General features: G+C 41.0%; 1 protein-coding gene across 1 annotated transcript; it reads left to right on the top strand.

Annotated features, from left to right (window-relative positions):
• The first annotated feature begins 1,521 nt into the window (after window positions 1-1,521).
• Window positions 1,522-22,903, top strand: LOC110077658 (opsin-5). Its single transcript, XM_020790964.3, has 5 exons — window positions 1,522-1,627; window positions 7,406-7,568; window positions 12,914-13,041; window positions 13,616-13,950; window positions 20,933-22,903. Exons 1-5 carry the CDS (start codon window positions 1,540-1,542, stop codon window positions 21,536-21,538), a joined length of 1,320 nt encoding a protein of 439 aa, XP_020646623.3. The 5' UTR covers window positions 1,522-1,539; the 3' UTR covers window positions 21,539-22,903.
• The last annotated feature ends 478 nt before the right edge of the window (window positions 22,904-23,381 follow it).

Here is a 23,381-nt window from a genome sequence, read left to right as displayed (position 1 = left end):
GGCCAGGTCCTGTGGCTGCAAAACAAGCCCAAACCACCAGTGTGCTTGACAGTTGGTACGAGGTGTTTGTGCTGATATGTTGAATTTGGTTTTCGCCCAATGTGGCACTATGTATTACGGCTAATCTAAGCCATATTACTATGTTCTTTTTAGAGAGAAGAGGCTTTCTCATGGCAACCATTCTAAATAAACCGTACTTGTTCAGTCTTTTTCTAATTGTAGTGTCGTGAACTTTAATATTTAACATCTTAATCGAGGCCTGTAGAGTCTGAAATGTAACTCTTGGGTTTTTTGTTTTGTTTTGTTTTTTTTTGGTTTGACCTTGGAGTGAATCTGCTTGGACATCCACTCCAGAGACAGATTGGCAATTGTCTCAAATTGTTTTCCACTTGTGAATAATCTTCCTCACTGAAGAATGATGGACTTTAAATTGTTGTACCTTCTGCTTGTTTAGGGTGTTGGTGGCATGGATGCAATGAGTCTTGGCATTGAAACTTGCTTCCCACATTCTCAGACACTGTCTATTCCAATCTATAGTGATTAGTCTATTGATTCATCTGTGAGATTGTCTCCCTGTCTTGCTCTGTCTTGCACCACTGACCATAAATGACCTAAATTTATTTTTTATGAAGATCTGTTTTTGAGAGGGTCTCCTCACATCTCAGTATTCAAAAGCTGCTCATGTTTAAACACACACACACACACACACACACACACACACACACACACACACACACACACACACACACACACACACACACACACACACACACACACACACACACACACACACACACACACACACACACACACACAGAGGGTCTTCTGGATGACTTTGAGACTGGCTGCCTTATTTGGTCAATCTTTCCATAGTAATGTTACAGGGGGACTGTGAAATTAGAGTTATGAATATCAGAAAAAAAATGTTGGTAAGGACTGTGTTATGAAGAAAACATTTTGTGCTATTTGCGTGATTTGAAAAACTGGCCTCTTGATTTGTGGTTTTAAAAAAGCATTTTCTGTAGAATATTAGAGGGATGAGTTGTGGGAGCCATTTTTGACAATATTTGAAAGGTCAGTGCCACAGTTTGCTGTTTATGTAGCTGATTCATGAAAAAGTCACAGCTGTGTTTGAAGTGCCACAAAGCAGCTAAGCTTTGCATGCAACCAAGTCCTGAACTGTGGCCTTTCCCATGCATTTTAGGATGAGGCTCTGAGTAGCCTATGCACCATGTCAAGCTGACGTAATACTCATCAAACCTCCCATTGGTGTTTTTGTGAGATCTGAGGTGCATCATTTGTCTAAAAGGTACTCCAGTTAGTAACAGTACAATTTAATCTTGATGCAAATGATATGTTTGAGACATGGGCATTTTAAAATAAAACCTTATAAAATCCTCTTTGTAAATTAATGTGAGTGTTAACTTAATGCTTCTAAAGCTAAAATACTATATTAATGGTGGGCACTGTGCTTCAAAATATACTGAAGGTTCTGAAACGTGTTAGCACCTAATCCCCATCTCCATCTCTTTCATCCAGATGAGTTCTTATCTTGTGAATGCAACATTTCATTCCAAAATAACAGAAGCAGCTGATATTATTTTTGGCGTCTTCTACATTGTATTTGGTAAGTGTGACCACTGGAAATTCTCTGCATATGATGTTGATTATATTTCACATTCCAAAGACAGAACTATATTTATACTATGTTGGCAGTACTTAAGTGGTGCTAATGGTTTTGTGTTTTTCTTTTCCTGACTTGTTTCTCACGAGTCAGGAACACAAGCCAAGAACCCCAAATCTGGTTTGTGATTCTGTCTTGTAAGGGGTGCAACACTTTGAGAGTGTGTTCAAACGCTCTCCAGTTTGAATGAGTTGGTAAGTTTTCAGTTTATGGTTTGTTTAGGTGCTGTTCATAGCAAAGGAAGCCAATTAGGAGTAGAAAAGCTGTGTGTATCAGCAGTCAGGCTTTCTCATAAGCCCAGAGTCAGCAGAAATCCGGCTTCCTGTTGTATCCAATGCACACTGTGGCCAGTGTATTCGTTTGCATTTCCCCCTTCGATTAAAAATGAAATAATGGTTTGCATCACAAGTAGACATGGGAGATTCATCTTCATCTCCTGGGATATATGAAGATGAATCTCACTAGCACAGGTGGCCAGTCTGATTAACACCCTCCCCCAGAACCCACCGGTTCACTTACCGCACGGTGTGCATGGCTGGCGTCATTAACAGTGCACCAGTTATGGCACTAACTCAGCTGGTGCGGCCCTGTCTCCCTGCTGAGACAGCCACTCTTGAGTTGTCCCTGCCCCCTTGCTGGAGTGGCTGTCCATGCAGGGAGGTGGGGCAGCACCAGCCGGGCTACTGCTGTGATCGTTGTGCTGTCAACGACACTGGCCACATGTGCTGCGTGGTAAGTTGGCTGGCACTTTCTGTGGTGGGTGTTAATCGGGCCAGACATTTATGCTGCCAAGATTTTTCTTTGGCGCACCCAAGAGATGAAGATGACTCTCCCATGTCTAATCACAAGATTATTCTGGAGATGTATTTGAGGGAAAAAGCATTATGGCATGTTCTGAAAATTTCTTACATAAATAAGAGTATAATAAGACCATTATTCGCCTTCATGGATTGCTGCCTTGTCGTGGCTAAGGGGCTTGAGTAACTCAGAGAAGAACTGACACCAAAGAAAGATGTTCTTCTCATTCTAGGGGATTGGAATGCTAAAGTATAGGGAGTCAAGAGATAAAAGGAACAATAGGGAAGTCTGGCCTTGGAGTTCAAAATGAAGCAGGGCAAAGGCTAATAGAGTTTTGTCAAGAGAACAAGCTGGTCATCACAAACACTCTTTTCCAACAACACAAGAGGCGACTCTATACGTGGAAATCACCAGATGGGCAATATCGAAATCAGATTGATTATATTCTCTGCAGCCAAAGATGGAGAAGCTCTATACAGTCAGCAAAAACAAGACCTGGAGCTGACTGTGGCTCTGATCATCAGCTTCTCATAGCAAAATTCAAGCTTAAACTGAAGAGAGTAGGAAAAACCACTGGGCTACTCAGGATAATCTAAACCAAATTTCTTATGAATACACAGTGGAAGTGAAGAACAGATTTAAGGAACTCGATTTGGTGTACAGAGTGCCTGAAGAACTTTGGATAGTGGCTCGTAACATTGTCCAGGAGGCAGCAACAAAAACCATCCCAAAGAAAAAGAAATGCAAGAAAGCAAAGTGGCTGTCCAACAAGGCCTTAGAAATAGCAGAGAGGAGAAGAGAAACAAAATGGAAGGGAGATAGGGAAAGTTACAGAAACTTGAATGCAGACTTCCAAAGAATAGCAAGGAGAGACAAGAGGGCCTTCTTAAATGAACAATGCAAAGAAATAGAGGAAAATAACAGAAAAGGAAAAACCAGAGATCTGTTCAGGAAAATTGGAGATATTAGAGGAAAATTTTGTGCAAAGATGGACATGATAAAGGACAAAAATGGGAGGGACCTAACAGAAGCAGAAGACATCAAGAAGAGGTGGCAAGAATACACAGAGGAATTATATAAGAAAGATTTGGATATCCCGGACAACCCAGACAACCCAGACAATGTAGTTGCTGACCTTGAGCCAGACATCCTGGAGAGCGAAGTCAAGTGGGCCTTAGAAAGCCTGGCTAACAACAAGGCCAGTGGAGGTGATGGCATTCCAGTTGAACTATTTAAAATCTTGAAAGATGATGCTGTTAAGGTGCTACATTCAATATGCCAGCAAGTTTGGAAAACTCAACAGTGGCCAGAGGATTGGAAAAGATCAGTCTACATCCCAATCCCAAAGAAAGGCAGTGCCAAAGAATGCTCCAACTACCGTACAATTGCACTCATTTCGCACGCTAGCAAGGTTATGCTCAAAATCCTCCAAGGTAGGCTTCAGCAGTATGTGGACTCAGAACTCCCAGAAGTACAAGCTGGATTCCGAAGAGGCAGAGGAACTCGAGACCAAATTGTTAACATACGCTGGATTATGGAGAAAGCCAGAGAGTTCCAGAAAAACATCTACTTCTGCTTCATTGACTATGCGAAAGCCTTTGACTGTGTGGACCACAGCAAACTATGGCAAGTTCTTAAACAAATGGGAGTGCCTGACCACTTTATCTGTCTCCTGAGAAACCTATATGTGGGACAGGAAGCAACAGTTAGAACTGGTCATGGAACAACTGAGTGGTTCAGAATTGGGAAAGGAGTACAGCAAGGCTGTATATTGTCCCCCAGCTTATTTAACTTATATGCAGAATACATCATGCAGAAGGCTGGACTGGAGGAATCCCAAGCTGGAATTAAGATTGCAGGAAGAAATATCAACAACCTCCGATATGCAGATGATACCACTCTGATGGCAGAAAGTGAGGAGGAATTAAAGAACCTTGTAATGAGAGTGAAAGAGGAAAGTGCAAAAAACGGTCTGAAACTCAACATCAAAAAAACTAAGATCATGGCCACTGGTCCCATCACCTCCTGGGAAATAGAAGGGGAAGATATGGAGGCAGTGTCAAATTTTATCTTCCTGGGCTCCATGATCACTGCAGATGGAGACAGCAGCCCTGAAATTAAAAGACGCCTTCTTCTTGGGAGGAAAGCGATGACAAATCTTGACAGCATCTTGAAAAGCAGAGACATCACCTTGCCAACAAAAGTCCGAATAGTCAAAGCTATGGTTTTTCCTGTCGTGATGTATGGAAGTGAGAGCTGGACCATAAAGAAAGCAGACCGCCGAAGAATTGATGCCTTTGAATTGTGGTGCTGGAGGAGGCTCTTGAGAATCCCCTGGACTGCAAGGAGAACAAACCTATCAGTTCTAAAGGAAATTAGCCCTGAATGCTCACTGGAAGGACAGATCCTGAAGCTGAGGCTCCAGTACTTTGGCCATCTCATGAGAAGAAAAGAGTCCTTGGAAAAAACCTTGATGTTAGGAAGGTGTGATGGCAAGAGGAGAAGGGGACGACCGAGGATGAGATGGCTGGACAGTGTCTGCGAAGCAACCAACATGAACCTGACACAACTCCGGGAGGCAGTAGAAGACAGGAGGGCCTGGCGTGCTCTGGTCCATGGGGTCACGAAGAGTCGGACACGACTAAACGACTAAACACACACACTGTACAATTGCACTCATTTCACACACCAGCAAGGTTATGCTCAAAATCCTACAAGGTAGGCTTCAGCAGTATGTGGACTCAGAACTCCCAGAAGTACAAGCTGGAATCTGAAGGGGCAGAGGAACTAGAGACCAAATTGTTAACATACGCTGGATTATGGAGAAAGCCAGAGAGTTCCAGAAAAACATCTACTTCTGCTTCATTGACTATGCAAAAGCCTTTGACTGTGTGGACTTCCCAAGCCTCAAAAGAGTCCCAGAAGGTGGCAGTTTCGCCCCCTCTGGCCTCCAGGGGGGGGCACGCTGAGTCTCTAAAGGGTCCTGGAACACACCCTAGGACCCTTTGGAGGCCCCCCCCACCAGGCCAGAGGGGGTGAAATCGCCACCTTCTGGGACTCTTTTGAGGCTTGGGAAGCTTCAGAAGAGTCCCAGAAGGTGATGATTTTGCCCCCTCTGACCCTCGGGGGGCAGGGTGAGTCTCTAAAGGGTCCTAGGGTGTGTTCCAGGACCCTTTAGAGACTCACCCTCCCACCCCCGGGTGCCAGAGGGGGAGAAATCGCCACCTTCTGGGACTCTTCTGAAGCTTCCCAAGCCTCAAAAGACTCCCAGAAGGTGGCGATTTCACCCACGCTGGCCCCGTGGGGGGTGGGGTGGGGATACCGTCACAAGGGTCCGAGTGAGCCTTCCAGGACCCTTGTGACGCTCCCGCCCCGGGGCCAGGGCTGGCGAAATCGCCAGCTTGAAAGCCTCACAAAAGACTCCCAGAAGGTGACGATTTCGCCCCTGCTGGCCCCGTGGGGGTGGAGAGGGGTGGGCAAGCATTGCAAGGGTCCTGGAAGGCTCACTCGGACCCTTGCAACGCTCCCCCCATGGGGCCAGTGGGGGAGAAATCGTGGCCCTCGCTCCATAAGACGCACAGACTCCCCCCCTCACTTTTTTTGGGGGGGGAAGTCCGTCTTATGGAGCAAAAAATACGGTAACTGGAGTGGAGGTGCTCAGGAAGAGACTATTCAGCCCTTTCTTTTATGTGAATCTCCTAATTTATTGCCTTCCAAAATTGCTGCTAGGTTTGCAGGGATAGGAGAAATGAAGAGACAACACAGTGTAGTTTAGTTCCTAGCCTGCATCTATATGCAGAACGTCAGTGGGACATATGAAAAAAGAAGGAAAGAATGGGCACTGTTTTTTAAGGAAATTAGAGAAATTATTGGATATGAGATTCAGAGATCACCAATTATTGCCCTCATAAATATAATTAATAATTACCATCAAAAAAAGATCAGAAAGAGTTAGTTGTTATAATGGTTACAGTAGCAAGACTAATATTTGCAAAGAATTGGAAAAGTGACAAACAAATTAATCTTGAAGGTTTGTATAAAGAAATGAAGAGCTTAGCAATTAATGATAAGTTAACATGTGAAATGAAAAGAAGAATAAAAATAATAATAAAGTCTAATGATTTCAGAGATATATGGAATTTGTACTTGGAGCATGTCTTTTCGAAGGGGAAAGGCTGTATGCCGGCAAAAGAATCAATGTATTTTTGGAGAAGTATGGGGTGAAAAGGGACATAAATTGATATTACTGGTCACCTAGTCCCAAGGGTGAAGGTGGCATGGGTGGGGAAAGTCCAATATGCATTGCATGCATTTATTATTGAATTTCTATTTTAGTTTTAATACTAAATTAAAAATAAATACAAAATTAAATATAAAAAAAAAAAGAACAAGGTCAAAGTGGCCTAGGAGCCAAGGGGATTGGATAATGATATAGGATACTTAATCTTTGCTATGAGATAATTTGTGCCTTGCACAGATTTGTTGTGGTTCAGTGGGACAGTGCAGTAAGCTGTGACCACCATGCATTTTGTGGAATGGACTGCAAGCTGGCTCATTGTAATGGGTACTGCATTGGGTGTTAATTCTCTGTTGTCATGTTTTATTATCTCCATATTTCCTATATAGATAATTTTCTGATTTATTACCAAGTTCCCATCCATTAGTGATTTACGAGGTACTCAGCCATTTTGGAGACAAGGATCATAAAAATAACCTGGCACTAGAGAAGAGAGAGCAATGTGGATATTGTGCTGAAATATCTTAAAGGTTAATCATTTCTGTAAAATCCATAAATGAACATTTGGGTTAATTGTCCCCCAGCCACTGCTCATTCTGTTGAAACCATTGGATGCAATGCAAACATTCTACTTGCTGGCAAAATCAAAACAGTAGCTGAGTTATCTTATGTATTTTGCTGTCTAGGCATATGCGCCTTGTGTGGGAACAGCATCCTCCTATACATTTCCTATAAGAAAAGGAACCTATTGAAACCAGCAGATTACTTCATGATCAACCTGGCTATCAGTGACCTTGGTATGACTTTCACCTTGTACCCTCTAGCTGTTACATCCAGCCTTTCACACAGGTTTGTTCAATCCACCACACACCTGGAACTCTCTGCTAATGGGAAGCATTAACAACTGAACTGTTGTTTTTTTTTCATATTTATTTTAAAGACAGTGATGAATAACTTGTGGGATTATGAAAAGTATGTTATGTGTTAATAGTGTAGATGTATAATTTCGTATGGGTTTTTAAAAAACTCCAAGAATTCTCTAGGTAGAGTTCTGGGGAGTTCCAGCCCATAGACTGGGGGTCTCAAACTCAATTTACCCGGGGGCCGCTGGAGACAGAGTCTGGGTGAGGCTGGGCCACATCAGATTTTCCGCCAAGCGGAGCAAGAGCCCGAGGAAGCCGCCCAGGAGATTCCTTAGCCTGGCTAAGGAGGAGGAGGAGGGTGCGAGCCCTCGTCGCCAGCCTCGTCGCCGGCCACGACCTCCTCTGGTTCCTTCTTCGCCACCATCACCAGCAGAAGGATGAAGAAGCAGAGAAGGGAGGGAGCTCCGGCCACCGCCTAGCCCGAGGGAGGAGGGCACGACATAAAATTTAAAAAAATTACCCTCACAGAATTCGCCTTGGAAAAGCCCCCACCGGTACCAGCGAAATTAAACAGGACACCCCCCACAGGTGCACGCACACATGCACACAAACACACACACATGGAGGTCCGGCAACCTTCCTCTGAGGGCCCCCCTCAAAAAAGGCACACTCAGCAGCAGCATCTACCACCACGACGACAGAGGACCAAACTTTGTGAAGCGAGCCCAGGCAGCCTCCAGAGCCAAGGCAGCTGAAGCAGGATGAAGAGGAGGAGGAGGAAACACTGCCAGGCACTGAGGCAGCCGGGTTGGTGCTGGGGGTGCCGAGAGAGAAAGAGAGCCAGAGAGCCGCTTCCCTGGAAGAGGCAGAGGCAGCGGCAGCTGCTCTTGGCAGCTTGGAGGTGCTCTTCGAGGACGGGCTGGGAGCAAGCTCTGCTCTCAGGCATCGCTCGACGGCGGCTCGGGCGTTCCGGGAAAAGGGCCGGCAGCACGCCTCGCTCGCCTGCTCTCCCCCAAGACACCGCCTCTTGCACCCGCCATCTGGAACTGCAGCCTGCCAGCCGGCAGACAGGCAGGCTGGCTGCAGTTCCGGATGGAGGGTGCAAGAGGCACTGTCTTGGGGGAGAGCCGGTGATCGAGGCGAGGCTTTTTTTTACTCTTGACAGCAGAGGATGCGTGGGTGCTTCGGGGGTGGGCAGGCAAGGCAGGGGCCAGAAACTCTTGTCCGGTGGGCCACAAATGGCCCCCAGGCCACATGTTTGAGACCCCTGCCATACACCCATATCTATGGATTCTTGCCTTTCACTCAACTGGGCCAGGGCCTATCTGTCAGGCTGTGCAGCTATATTGTGCCTTGCTTCCTGTTCTTAACATTTAAAAAAAGGAAGTGACTGTGGTACTTCCTTGATATCATAGTTCTTTGGGAGGTACACTTTATAGAGGCTAAAAGGTAATGAGACTTTGACTCTCAAGAAGCCCCATGGCAGGTTCCTTTTTTGTACGTTAACAACAGGCAGTACCCGAGACAGCCATACAGCCTTGGAGATAGGCCCTGGACCGGGTGAGCAAAATGTGGACGTCTGTGAGAGAGGGTCTGTGGGCTGGAACTCACAGAACTCTGTCTGGAAATTCTTGGAGAACTCTGAGACTTGGAGTAAAAAAACAAACTGCACATCCTTAAACAGCTGGTGCCAATTAGCATTCAACATGCACAACACTGTGGCCATTAAAATGTCTTACTGGGAATGATATCCAGTTGGCACTGAAGTGAAATATTAATATTAATTTACAGAGTGCCACTTACATCATTCCTGACCATTGCTCTTGCTAGTGGGGTATGTGAGAGTGTTGGGAACTATAGCTCAGCACATCTGAAGGGGGCCAGGATAAGAGCCATGCTAGATTGGACCAATTGTCAATATACTCCAGCAATTTGGTTTACACAGTGGTCAGTCAGCTATCTGTGGGAAGCCTAGAGGCAAGAGACATGTGCAATAGCACCCTCTGTCTGGCATTCCCCAGCTGCCGATATACTATGTGTAGGCACATTCTCTTTGATATTAGATATGATAAGACAGCTATCCTGACTGGCAGCAACTTGTTGGAGGAAGTTACACAAGTAGAGCAACTTGTCATGCTTTGGCTTCCAAGATTGCTCAAATGATGTTCCTACAAATAAAGGGTGAATTCCAAGGCATACAAATGCAAGTACACTTGTGGAAATGGCTTTCCCCTCCTCTTTTCTGCAGACCCATCATAATCCTCTGTATGTTTGCTCTGGAGAATCTTACAGTAATTTGCAGCAGACTTCAAGGTTTTGTATTGAACATCAAGGGGATGGAGGAAATACAATCTTCCGATTTCTTTTTCTGATGGAAACTGTTCTCTAAATGGAAAAACTTAACAGAGTAACTTGCTTGACATGTACACATCAGCTTCTTCCAATTCAGATTCTCACACTCTGTCACTAAAAAGTTAGATTTCTTTTTGGAGTTTTGCCACAACCAGCGTAGTTTATTTACTGATTATATTTTTGGCTAAGCCAAGGTGTGTACGCATGGTTTTCATAAATTGTTTTATCAGTCTCGTGTTGTTCTGTAAATTTTTAGGAATTGCTGAAGGTGTAATAGAAGTGTTTTATTGCTCAGGGACCATTCCTTTGAATGAGCTTGTCTGACAGGTGAAGGTCATCTATGCTTGCAGTACAGGAATGACTGCTGTCATTCCAAACAGTTTTTTTCTGTCTCAGTGATGTACAAAGGGTATCATTACTACTGCTTCAACTACTGAACAGTATTAGTACTAACAAACACAGAAAATTAGCATTATTTAAAGCAATCCTAAGAGCCCTAGTTAGTAAACAACAGAAGGGACAGTTTGTGAGAACTACAGTTAAGCATGAGAGGTAAAATGAAACAGAAAAACTCAAGAGCTCACCACCCTGGTCCATGCACTCATAGTCTCAAGATTAGACTACTGCAATTCACTCTACATGGGGCTGCCTATGAGACTGATGCGGAAGCTACAAATGGTCCACGACACGGCCGCCAGATTATTAACTGGGTGAAAGGACACTGGTTACGTATTTGGCCTTACACTGGTTACCTATTTGTTTCCACATTGATTTCAAGGTACTAATGCTAACATATAAAGCCCTAAATGGTTTAGGGCCTCAATACCTGGCAGAGTGCCTATCCCCACCTAGTTCTACTCATGTCACTCCATCAAGCCAGACTGGAAGGTTGAGGGGCTTTACTCCAAGAGAGGGCCAGAAGGAGAGAACAAGAAACTGGGCCTTCTTGGTGGTGGCCCCTCATCTTTGGAACATCTTGCCCCTGGAGATCCGACTGGCACCCTAGCTGGGAATTTTTAAAAGCAAGTTGAAGACTTGGTTCTTCCGGCAGGTCTTCCCCCCTCCCATTACACAGCTTCTTTATCCCATCTTGGATCTTGTTTTCTTTATTGATCTTTCTGCTCTTATAATCAAAGTTATTTTAATGCTGTTTTTATCCTTATATTCTGTAAGCTGCCCAGAGTAGATTCCCGAATCTAGATGGGCGGGGTAAAAATATAACAAATAAATAATAAAAATAAATAAATAAAATAAACTTTTAAAAATTGTCAGGCTTTTGCATATTACCTAAAACTGTGCAGTGTTTACAATTTGCAAATATCTATTGTTAGAACACAGTATAACATGGACTAGAAAACTAAATTTGAGTGGCTACATAGTGCCAGAATATGATCACAGTCACCATGTTATACTTTACTGATAGGGCTTATTCTTTGAAAGGGAAACATTCCTGATAAAGAGGGGAAAGCGGTATCAACACAGCAACAGAATGAAGAGTGGAATATCTCCCAGGTCAGAAAACCTAGGCAACATGTATCATAACTTTTTTTTAAAAGAATGTTAGGCAGAAGAGTGCTAATGGATTGAAATTGTTCAATACTGCTAATGGCATTCTAAACATTAGTAAGAAAAATATATACACTGAAAGCAGTACAAACAGTTACTTGTGAGGGTGTTGAGGTGCTGGAATCAAATGCTTGTTTTAAAACAAACATCAAAAGTCTCAATGTTTACTTGTTTCTAATGGAAAATCTACATGCCATTCTATATAAATATGGGAAAATACAAGAGATAAATCAGAGTGCTTTCCATAGGACAGCATGTGTAAAATATGGCATACACACTGCATGTAGCCTACTAAAATCAGTTTGTAAACTTTTCCTCTTCCTTGAAGGCAGGCTGTATGGGAGAAGGGAGCAGCAGGGCCATTTGGTGCAGGCCTCACCTCCTGAGGTGATTTTTAAGAAGCTCAAACTGCTCTGAAGTCCACACCTTTTAACCTAGTCAATAAAAGTCCTCAGTACAAGGGCACTGTTTTCTTTCTTTTGTTGTAGTCTGCATGTATTCAGGGGCAACCATTTCACATATTTTAGAAATGAATCACAGAATTGCTTGAGGAACTAAAAATCATCCTGATAACTGAAATTGATTTTGATGGGGAATTTACCACCATATCCTCCTACCATAAAATCAGTAATTTAATAGTGCACTATTTAATGCAACTGCCAAAGCAATATGACAAAAATGCAATGCAAATCAAGTTAATTTAAGTTAATTTAAACATTAAATTAAGTGCATTTTTCCTCATTTGTGGCATTTTTAATTGTAATCACCAATGCCATGAAATCTAACATGCTGCTTCTATCTTTTGTGAAGGACACTCCATTCATTGTAAATAAGCTGACTGGTAGCTAATCTAACTTTAGTACTGGCAACAAAGCAGTGTTCTTCTCCATACCTGAGGCCAGCTTAGAAAGCAAATACGAATCTTGTGGCACAAGGCTCTATTCGCTAATAACCTCACTGAAGCTCTTGTCTCTTCCTGCAATTGCTGCTAAAGACAGCTACCACAGGGCCTAACACAATGCCAGCCTAGATATGTGCCAGGGAATCCATTCTCGCTATTTAAAACCATTAATGAAATGGTATGTCATTTCTTTAATGGCCATGCTCTTCTCAGTACTGTATGTTCTTGTTACATTAAGAATTTGACATGGATATTGGCCAGAATCTTTCAGATACATTCATTTAGGTCTGCTGTGTTTGCATTTATCTTTTAATTTTGAAGCAACAGGCTTTCTCTTCTGACTTTTGTAGCCAAATATTATCTTTCTGTTTTATCAGTCAAACAAAAGAAATATTAAGGTATCTTTTGGATAAAATATTGATTCTGGGCAGTAATCAGTACTGCCCTTTCAGCAGGCTGCTTTTCATTATATATTTATTTGGATAATAGCCATTTCTTTGTTTTCTCCCCAGGTGGCTGTATGGTCAACATGTTTGCTTGTTCTATGCTTTTTGTGCAGTGTTGTTTGGAATCTGCAGTCTGACAACACTAACATTACTGAGTACTGTGTGCTGCCTAAAAATTTGTTTCCCAGCTTATGGTAAGTATGTTTCATTCCCTTCTCCTCCACCTAATGGTTCTTAAACAGAGTGCACAATGTATTCGCGAAGGCTTTCACGGCCGGGATCTAATGGTTGTTGTGGGTTTTTCGGGCTTCTTGGCCATGTTCTGAAAGTGGTTCTTCCTAACGTTTCGCCAGTCTCTGTGGCCGGCATCTTCAGAGGACAGCAAACTGTGCACAATTTCAAAACATATCCCAAAGTGCATTGTTGTATAAATGTCTGTACTTTCTGGTCACTTGACTTAGAATGGAACAGGAACAAATGGATTTGGTTCATTACACTTCAAGGTCTCTTTAAATACTCAAGCATTCACAAAAAGAAAGTGAAACCATATTTGGCTGTGTTGCTACAGCTTTAGGGTTCACTGTTCTGTTTGGTTCAAATCAAAGTGAGATGGATAGACTTTGTAAATTGTTTCCACGGGCTTGTTATGAAGTCTGCCCCAGAGGTAGTGTTTTGATTTCTATATTTAAAACCAATTGCATTATAACAAGCAGCAGATCAGTAATGTTTTAAATGTGGATTATTTATTTATTTATTTATTTATTTCAGGGAATAGATTCAGGCGCGAACATGCTTGGATGTTGATAGCCTGCACTTGGGCCTACGCAGCCTTTTTTGCCCTTTCTCCACTAGCTCACTGGGGAGAATATGGAGCCGAACCATATGGTACAGCATGCTGCATTGACTGGCACACTTCAAATATAAACAAGACAGCTATGTCTTACACCATTGTCCTTTTTGTCTTCTGTTTTATTATCCCCTGTGGAATAATTGCTACCTCTTACACTCTTATTCTGATCACCGTGAAGGAATCCAGAAAAGCAGTGGAACAACATGTCTTGGGATCTACCAGGATAAGCAGTGTACAAACTATTACAGCTAAGGTATTCAAAATTTGTGTTCTTTTTTGTAAGCTGTGGCCTTTAGAGGTGAATGAGTGCCCATCCACAGGTTTATAGTAACATTGTTTGTTTGTCTATAAAACAAGATGGCCCCTGTGTTTCCTAACACATAGCATACAGATCACTGCCTGGCAAATTAGGGGAAAAAATCAGGGCGGAGGTAACATTAAATAATGTTACCTCTGCCCTGATTTCCCCCCTAATGATTTAATAGTGATTGCTGTCAATAAATAGCACAATCTTATAAACATTTTAAAGAAACATACGTATTTTGTCAGAAGCCCTTAATCATCTGCCATACTCCAATGCAGCAATAAGGAACCTCTGGTGCATAGATGCTCAATATCTAGCTCACAAGCTTTTTGTCTATTATTTTCAGTCACTTATTAGACATAAGAGGGTACAATGGTGCCTCGACTTACAAACTTCATTGGTTCTGGAGCTCCGGTCATAACTAAATGGTTGTTAAGTCGAAGCACCATTTCCCATAGGAATGCATTGAAATGCAATTAATCTATTTTGACGGAAGAAAAAAGTCACCAAAACAACAACAACAACACTGCAAGACCCATCAGAAATGCGATTAATCCATTCCGGCCGAAGAGGGAAAAAGCAAAGCAAACAAACTGTGCAAGACCCTTCGGAAATGCAAAAAAAGCAAAGCAAAAAGCAAGCAAACCCCACAAAACCCTTAGGAAATGGGGAAAAAAACCCAAAGCAAACAAACCCCGCAAGACTCATTGGAAATGGGGGGAGAAACAAAAAGCAAACAAACCCCACAAGACCCATCGGAAGGGGGGGGAAATCAAAAACAAACAAACCGTGCAAGACCCATTACAGCATAGAAACATAATCCCACCAACCAGCCCAAAACCATGCTGCAAAACCCACCCAGAGCAGTTTTTACAAAGCAGAAAGCAGCACCTTACTTTACCAGGCAGCCTGAAGCCTCCTCCGATCGCGCACTCTCTAACCGCTGGGGCAAAAGAGCTACAAAGAAGTAACCTCTTCACCACCAACGGTTAGCAATTTGAATTCCCCGCCTTTTTCCCCTGCCTTTTTGTGGTTGTAACTGGAAGCTCCGTCCACAAGTTGAAGCAAAATTTTGTGGCCAGAGCTGGTTGTAACTGGAAATGATCGTTATGTCGGGACGTTCGTAAGTCGAGGCACCACTGTATTTGAATGCCTTACATGGACCTGAATTATGGTTTTCAGGCCTGCAAGCTATTATTGTAGGACTTACTTCAGAGTTGACAGATGGCCTGCCTATGAATCCTTGACCCCACCTGTTGCTGCCATTACAAGCTCCCCCAGTCCTTTCCAAAGTTGAATTTGAGCTCAAGGCTAATAAAGATTACTTACTCTTGGTTTAATAGATCATGTAGATTCTTGTGCTAATACACAATCTATGTTCATGCTGTCATATTTGCACACTAACAACTGAATTATATATTCCCCACTGACACTCATGGGAGTACTCTCCTGTAAGCATCATAGCATCACCTTCTAAGAATCCAGAATAACAGTCATCATTATATTATTAAATTCTGAACCATTTCTCATCTTCTCTAAGCATTTCTTCTGTCATGAAGTTAGAGAGACATCACCCTCACCGTCACACTCTTTGCAGTACATTGAAAGAAGACTATTGCCAGGGAGGATGATTGGCCTGCTAGCAACCTGAGAGTTGTTTCCACTGCAGTTTGGGTCATGGGAATAATATGGAGGAACATTCCTATGACATAGAATTGAAATGCGGGGAGAACAATCCAATCTGTTTACATATTTTACCAAAGTGGAGACATCCATAAGTTAATATTTCTATATCGTCTCTGTGTATCATATGTATGGGAACCGTGGGTCAGAACCTTCTGTACACATGGAATTTTGACAGCAATCCTGCACCACCTCCATGTGTGTGCACGAGGACAGTCCATCAGTTCTTAATACCTCAGAGAGAGTTAAGACTAATAAAAGAGGTAGCCATTTTAGTCTCTGTTAGCTTGTCAGGCAAAACAAACAAAAATAAAAAAGACAACAATGTTGTAGCAGTTTTAAGACTAACTTCTATATCTTAATGTGAGCTTTTGTGAACTTCTTCAGACCAAGAGGACTGGAAAAGTGGTCTTGTCCATGAAAGCTGACATTTAAAATATAGCCATTACTCTTTTAGGGTGCCATATATTTTTTGGTTTTCTTAAAAATTTTTAATTGTTGTTTTCTTCATGCCTGGCAGACTAATACAAGTTATTTCCCCCCCCAGTGGTTGGTTTAATGCTTGTTTTATTTTCTTTTATTCCATTTTTAGTGTTTTCATCTTTTTGTCAATTTGTCCTTGTTTTTGTTTCTCTTTAGAGTCTTTGGCCCCAGGGGCTTTCTTTTAAGCTCTTTGGTCCCAGGGACTGCTCTGTCTGTAAAGACAAACAGATGGACATAGGAAGTGCTTTTTTTTGCCTCCAACAAGAACAAAGCACACCCATTTGCAGATCTTGTCAGTCTTTCCTGAATCAGTCAACCGAAAATTGGAATACACGTTTTTTGTTTTCTTGTGAAAAATGCCATCTCCATTGCTGACATTCCTTCACAAATCCCTAATCTGTAAAATGGCTGTAATCCTCAAGAGTTTTCTGATGCAGATGCTGTTAAAAGCCACTGACTCCTCCGCTGCCTCCACATTTAGTTTGATCTATTTGGTATTGACTTTGGCACCAATTCATTGTGTTAACATTGTCAAACCAGGGCAGAAGAGATTGTCATCGTCAGGCCTTCCTAAAAGAAAAGAAGAAAACAAATCATCCCAAAGCTGCCACCACTGATGTTACTGAGGTTGAAGTAATCTGTGAGGATTTGCTGTCAGAGAGTCTGGAAATTGATTCTTCCTCTCCCATCTAAGCTCCACAATAGCCTCCTTGTGACACAGAAATGCCTGGGTCTATGTCCAATGGTGGGATTAGATAATAATCTAATGAAGCTGAACCTCTGCAGTAAAACCATACATTCTGTATGGATGCAGCCTCCGTTGGAACTTGCCCTCTTACGGAGCTTTGTAAGTCTCAGGGAATCTCACATTTCTCACACAGCAGCGGGGTACTTTGCTGACCAGAGATGGTGCCCACTCAGAAGCAGCTGCACAGCTTCCTAGCCCCACTTCCTTTGGTGGGTGCCACTCAGGAAGGCACACCACTGCCTCTGAGTGGGTGCCCACCAGAGGAGGCAGGACTAGGAATCTGGGGCACCCATGGAATAAGCTCTGCGGCTGAACCAACAAACTGTGGAATGGCGGTTCATGCCCATCTTCAGTTACCAGACACGTGGTCGCTTTTATTATATTCATAATATATACAACCCCCCTGAAGACTTTCTCACTGGGATAGCTGGAAGACCACCGGGGCTGGAGCTGTTGAGGGCAGTCTTAAATAGTACTTTCAAGAAGCCATTTCAAATAAGGCCCTTGCTTTTGGCTGGACCACCAACAAGTCTGATTTATGAAAACTAATGGTACTTAGGTAAAATTAGATGAGACTTCTCAGTACACATTTGGAAGCTGATAATCCCTTTCCCCCCATAGTGAGATTTCTTTAGTGATACAAATCTAAGCAATCAGACTTGCAAATTAAGCCTGTACTTATTTCTAAGTGAATAATCAGCAACACTCACTGGAATGTAAGATATGGAGCTAAGTGAGAGCACTTGCTATAACAGACACAGGTCTTTGAACACTTAAGGAAGCCTCTTTTCTAACAACATGCTCATTTTATTGTCTATTGACCTTTAATTTGTGAATCAGGCTTTGACTAAAAAGATCAAAGTGATTAGTAGGAGATTACAGCTGTACCAATGCAAGAACCTGGCACTAAGTAGGATGTATAGGTAATTGTATAGGAGAGTACTATGGGGCAGTATATAAGTCCAATAAATAAATAAATAAATAAATAAAATAATTTGTTCCTTGTCAATGCAAATGATTATATACAATCCTTTATTTCAACTTGCTAACAATATGTCTAAGTAGTAATACAATATATCACAGAAATCAAAGAAAAAGCTGTATATTCACCGTTTTACATTGTAGCCAAGTGTCATTTATTCAGTATTGTCACATGAAAAGATATACTAAAATATTTAGGAAATATGAGGGGGTGTACTCACTTCTGTGATATACTGTATATAAAGAACTTGTCTCTCAGTTGAAAACAATCTTGTGTTACACAGTCTATTTGAAACCATAAAATGATGGAGATCAGTGTTAGGTAAGCAGAGTGAATAGGTCAACATTGATGGTAATATTTTCTTGATATTTTTAAGCATACTGCTAGTTTGGGATTAATTATCTTTATTACATTTTATTGTTCTTGAACCTAAGGTGTTTGAGGCTTTGAGCACATATCCAAATATAGAAATGTATATAATAAATCATATCACTGACTCTTAGTTATGTTAAGTGAGCTTTCCTAGTTTGGCCTGGCAAATGATTGGTAGGCTGCATGGCTGTTTATCATGTTTGAATCTTTATAAGGCTTTTGGTCTTGAACAAAGAAAAATCAAACACTATCTCGTGTATCTATCTATGTAAAGGAACTCTCTTCTCCAATCTCCAGTTACAGGACATGACTCCAGGGAACAAAAACTTAACTTGTCCCTTTCCACCACTGCTAACAGCTGTAGGAGTGTTTCTCTTTCAATGCAAGGAAAGTGAATAGGGCATTAGCTTGTTTAGATGATCAGTGTGAACCATAACCAAGACAAAATGATGTATATTATAACTAAAGGCTCACTGTGTGGCTTATACAGTAATATGTGCAAAAGCATTGAGACATAAGAGTGTTTGGTTTTTTAAAAAAATACATTGATCACTTCTATAAATGCTTTGTTTGCCCTATTGTGAAGTAACAAAGCAACAAGCTATCTCAACGAGTATATCTTTCAGTAAACTGAAAGGACCGTTAGTGTCCTTTCAGTTCCTCCCATTACAAGCTGTTTTCAGGAAGCCCATTCCTCTCTTCAAGGAGATAGTATTTAATATGATTACCACAAGCTAAGAAAGGACCTTGTTTCTGTAAAAATAAAAAGTAGATGAAGATGGCCTGGCCAGAATTCTAGCATTGGCAAGTAGTGTTGTCTATATAAGTGAGTCATCAGTCTGCTGCATAAAGTTCTGTGGACATGTTTCCAAAATGCATTTAAGCGGGAAGTGATGTATGCTATCATTATTTACTCTAAAGTCCTTGAAAAGGTTGTCTGTAGTGATTTACTGCTTAAGACCTTTTCATAACTGAAATTATTTATGTCTAGTTTATTAGACATATGCCTATTATTGAAGCAATTCTGACTGGCATGTTTCATCCCGCTACATATATTTCTTTTTGACTTGAAAGTCACAGAGTGAAAGCTATGATTTTCAGTGGGCAGAGAAGATGGACGGTTGAGGGTGGTGTATTCTTAGCAAGGAGACTCAGATTGCCATGAAGGGTATTTGGGAAAAGTTGCCATGAAAGAAAATATGGGGTGAAATATGGAGCATAAGCCTTGCTGCACTTTAGTCTATATACTTGTGTCTAGATGGGCGGGGTACAGTTAAATAAATGAATAAATAAAATATAAGTACAACAAAACAGAGCAATGAAACCTGTGACACTAGTCAGTTGTAAGGCAAATACAGAAACAGTGATCATGCATCCACAAACAGTGTTGGGATGGAGCATTCTATAGTCATGTGCACATGTGGGAACACATAAACATTCATACAATTAACTTTCCAGTTTAACCCTCAGTCACCTTTAGTAGTGAATTTACATCACACCGATGCAGCCAACACTTGTACAGCTTTCATCTGCAAAATTTTGTTGGAAAGGGCAATCTCCTTGAAGACAAATTGAACCTTAATGGAAGGTTTGGGGACTACATGTGAGAAACAAACAGCTAATTGTTGTGTTCAGTTTTATGATCTGAATGTCCTCAGAATGAGAAAAGGAGCGACCCTTCATTGGGTGCCATCTGTTGTGGTCAAGAGTGAACACTGGAGTACATTTACCCAAGTGAAAGATTAGGGGAGACACAAGAGTAATATCCAGTAAGCTGTACAAAATGGCTGTTTAGGCATTCATTAATTAAAATATGCAAAAGGATGGGGTGCATGTTTTCAAATAAAAAAATGTATATTATGGTTATTCAATATATATAACATTTTTACCTTTCTATAACCATAACCTCCAAATATGTACTTCCTGCACAAAGGTAAATCACTTTTGGGCGAAGACATTTACATTGACAAAGATTATGTGTACTATAAGGACTTTTTTAAAAATATATCCTTATAGTCTATAGTCTACAAGGAACAAAGTGAACATTCATGTCACATTTTATAGAGTACACATCTTTCTTACATGGTAATTATCTCCATGTAGGAAAAACAGCAAGTATAAATAATCCTTAGTATACTGTGTGTAAAGATGTTATAAATAAATGAAAGGTGGGAGTGGCAAAAATGAAAAATAGAGATACATTGTAGATCAGTGTGAGGGACGGGGAGCTATGATGCTTTCTGAAGCTCAGCCTCCTGTTTGCATCCAGCCTAGCCAGCTTTGGGCCCCCTACAAACCAGTCAAAACGTTGCACTACCACTACATGTAGATGAATTTCTTGCCATTGAAACCATTAGATTAGAAAGAATCCAAGCCAAGAAAGGAGGAAAGCACTGAAATACAGCTCATCTCTCTTTTCTGTCCTGCCAGATCCAATTATGGCATTCTCTGAGATGAAGGATTAGAACTGCCGTGCCCACTGACAAGTGAAACTCAAATAATTAAAGAGTATCGATTAAAAATCCTGATAACTACCCTTCTTTTGTTACCTTGAATTCCATTGTGGAGTGAGGATGTAGTAATGTAGTAATGTATTGGTCTGATATGCTTTTACTATATTATCTTTTTTTGGTAGCACTAACTTTTTTCCTTATTATTTTCAGCTGAGCATTGCTGTGTGCATTGGATTTTTTGCTGCCTGGAGTCCATATGCTGTCATTGCCATGTGGGCAGCCTTTGGATCAATTGAAAGGATTCCCCCACTAGCCTTTGCTGTACCAGCAGTATTTGCTAAGTCTTCACCACTCTACAACCCAGTTATGTACCTAGTTCTAAAGCCCAATTTTCGAAGCATCATTGCCAAAGATTTTGCAATTCTCCAACAGTTATGCATCAAGACTTGCTTTTGTGTCAAATGTGCACAAACTTGCACTTTCAGGTCAACTCTGGAGGCCCACTTGAAACCTTTTAAAGGAAGAAATGAGTCCACCAGTAATTCTGTGCAAACAGTGGAAGGATGTTCTTATTTTCCTTGTGAAAGGTGCAACGATCCATTTGAATGCTTTAAGAACTATCCAAAATGCTGCCAGGAGAGGTTAAATGCTATGGAACATGTTCCTCAAGAAAGCATATCCTTGGAAAATAATATTCGGTCAAAAACAAAACATCATTCTGAAAAATGCATAAAAGTGGTTGTCCAGGGAGAAAAAAACACTGAAACGGATGGTTTGGAAGTAACATTAGAAAACCTACCTACACATGCTAGATAATGCCAACCTGTAGCATATGTTTGGTCAAATGCTCTGAGCAACAATTTAATTGCATCAGACTTAATGAATGTAAAACATTTCTAAACACTATCGTATTTTTATACAGTTATTTTTTTGTTTCCTTATTGCCCATGAGAGTAGCATGAATGCATTGAAAAGAATACATGTATTTTATTTCCACCAAGTATGTTACATTCCTAGGGAGATTCAGAACAAATTGTATTCTACAGTAATTTGTTTCTGACTTCTGAGAATTTCAGATCTTCTTAACCTCTTTGCACTCTTCATACCTATAAAAAATTGCCTGATGGATCCTTGTTACAAGTATTTTATATTGATTAGCAAGCTCAATCTACATTGGACTCCTGGAAGGTCTTTCAAATGATTGTGTGTTGCTTACGTAATTGATATTGGCTTCAGAAACCATGAGCTGTTATTTGTTATCCCTTCCACCTTTTAATTAGGCTGTGCTTATGCTCACATCCTTTGCATGTTTCCTTCCAAGACAGAAAGTCGGACAGACTCCTTTTTCTGATTCAATCCTGCACTGTTCTTGAGGGATTTCTGGGTAGTTTTGTTTAAGGATGTGCCAAGGTTTGCCTTTCAGAAGCAAGCTACTGCATGGAGGGACAGCTTTTTCATATATTTCTGAATTGCTGAGAAGCACTGCAGGAATATTTTTATGGCTTTGAGAAGACATTAACTTCCCCAACAAAGAAAAAGCAGTGGAGGCAACTGAGCCAGTTTCAATAATGTGATTATACTGGATGTTTAGTAAGTAAATAGTATTTATGTATAAATATCTCATATGGTTTGGAAAGATTGAAAGAAGAGGATTTCAAAATATTGAAACAAATATTTATAAATAAGCTTGATGATGTGAGGAAAATTGGACTGTCATGGTTTGACAGAATTACAGTGTACAAAATTAAGATACTACCTAAGATAATTTTTCTCTATGATGCTACTCATAAAAAATAGTGAAGAAGAGGTGAAGGACCAGCAAAACATTATTAATAAATTTTGTAATGGAGATAAGAAGTCAAGGATTAATAAGAGGAAATGGTACAAATTTCAAAAAGTTGTAGGGTTAATGATTCCCAGTTTAAAGGCTATATCACATTGCCAATCAATTAAGACGTATGCCAGATATTATATCACAGCCCAACAAACTAATTTGGTTGATTAGGGAAACAAGAATTGCAATTGAACCCGATATTCTGTACATGTAAGATAATAAGAATTTAGTAAAAACAGAAAATCCCTTCCTTAAAAATATCCAATTCATCAAAAAACCCTCTTTTATTAATGTGGGATATTGTGTGTCTGTATCCATGATTTAAAAAAACAAAACAAAACAGAAAATAACTCAATGTTGTCCCTGTGTTGGCAGCAGTCAAATGGTCTGACTCTATAGGATACCCTCTTATGCTCACTATGATTCATACTTGTTGAAAAACAGCCCTGACAATTGCTTTATATTTGGGTGAGAAGTAGTTAATGGATGAAAGAAGGAGTAAGCTTCTGTAATTTTCCCTTGTTTTGTGTCTCTTCATGAACTTTAAGTAGTGTGATGTGGCTTAAACAGGAATGGAAAATTAATGTGATTTTAGGTTGCATTATGAAATCTCTGGTTTCTGAGCAATAAGGAACAGCTTCATTTTGTTCTACACATTTCAACTAAAGTGCTATGTCCAGTTCTGTGCACTGCACTGCAAGGAGAGAATATGAAAATTGTTCAGATGTTTGAAGGCTATCGGACAATAGAAAACATCATAGACTTGGGTTCTGATAGGCTGGAGGGCAAGATTTATCTAATGTGTTTAAGTTACAGGAAAGGTGG

This window comes from Pogona vitticeps, chromosome 4 (genome assembly GCF_051106095.1).
Source record: "Pogona vitticeps strain Pit_001003342236 chromosome 4, PviZW2.1, whole genome shotgun sequence".
Lineage (NCBI taxonomy): Eukaryota > Metazoa > Chordata > Lepidosauria > Squamata > Agamidae > Pogona > Pogona vitticeps.
This window is presented reverse-complemented; position numbering and strand designations above follow the sequence as displayed.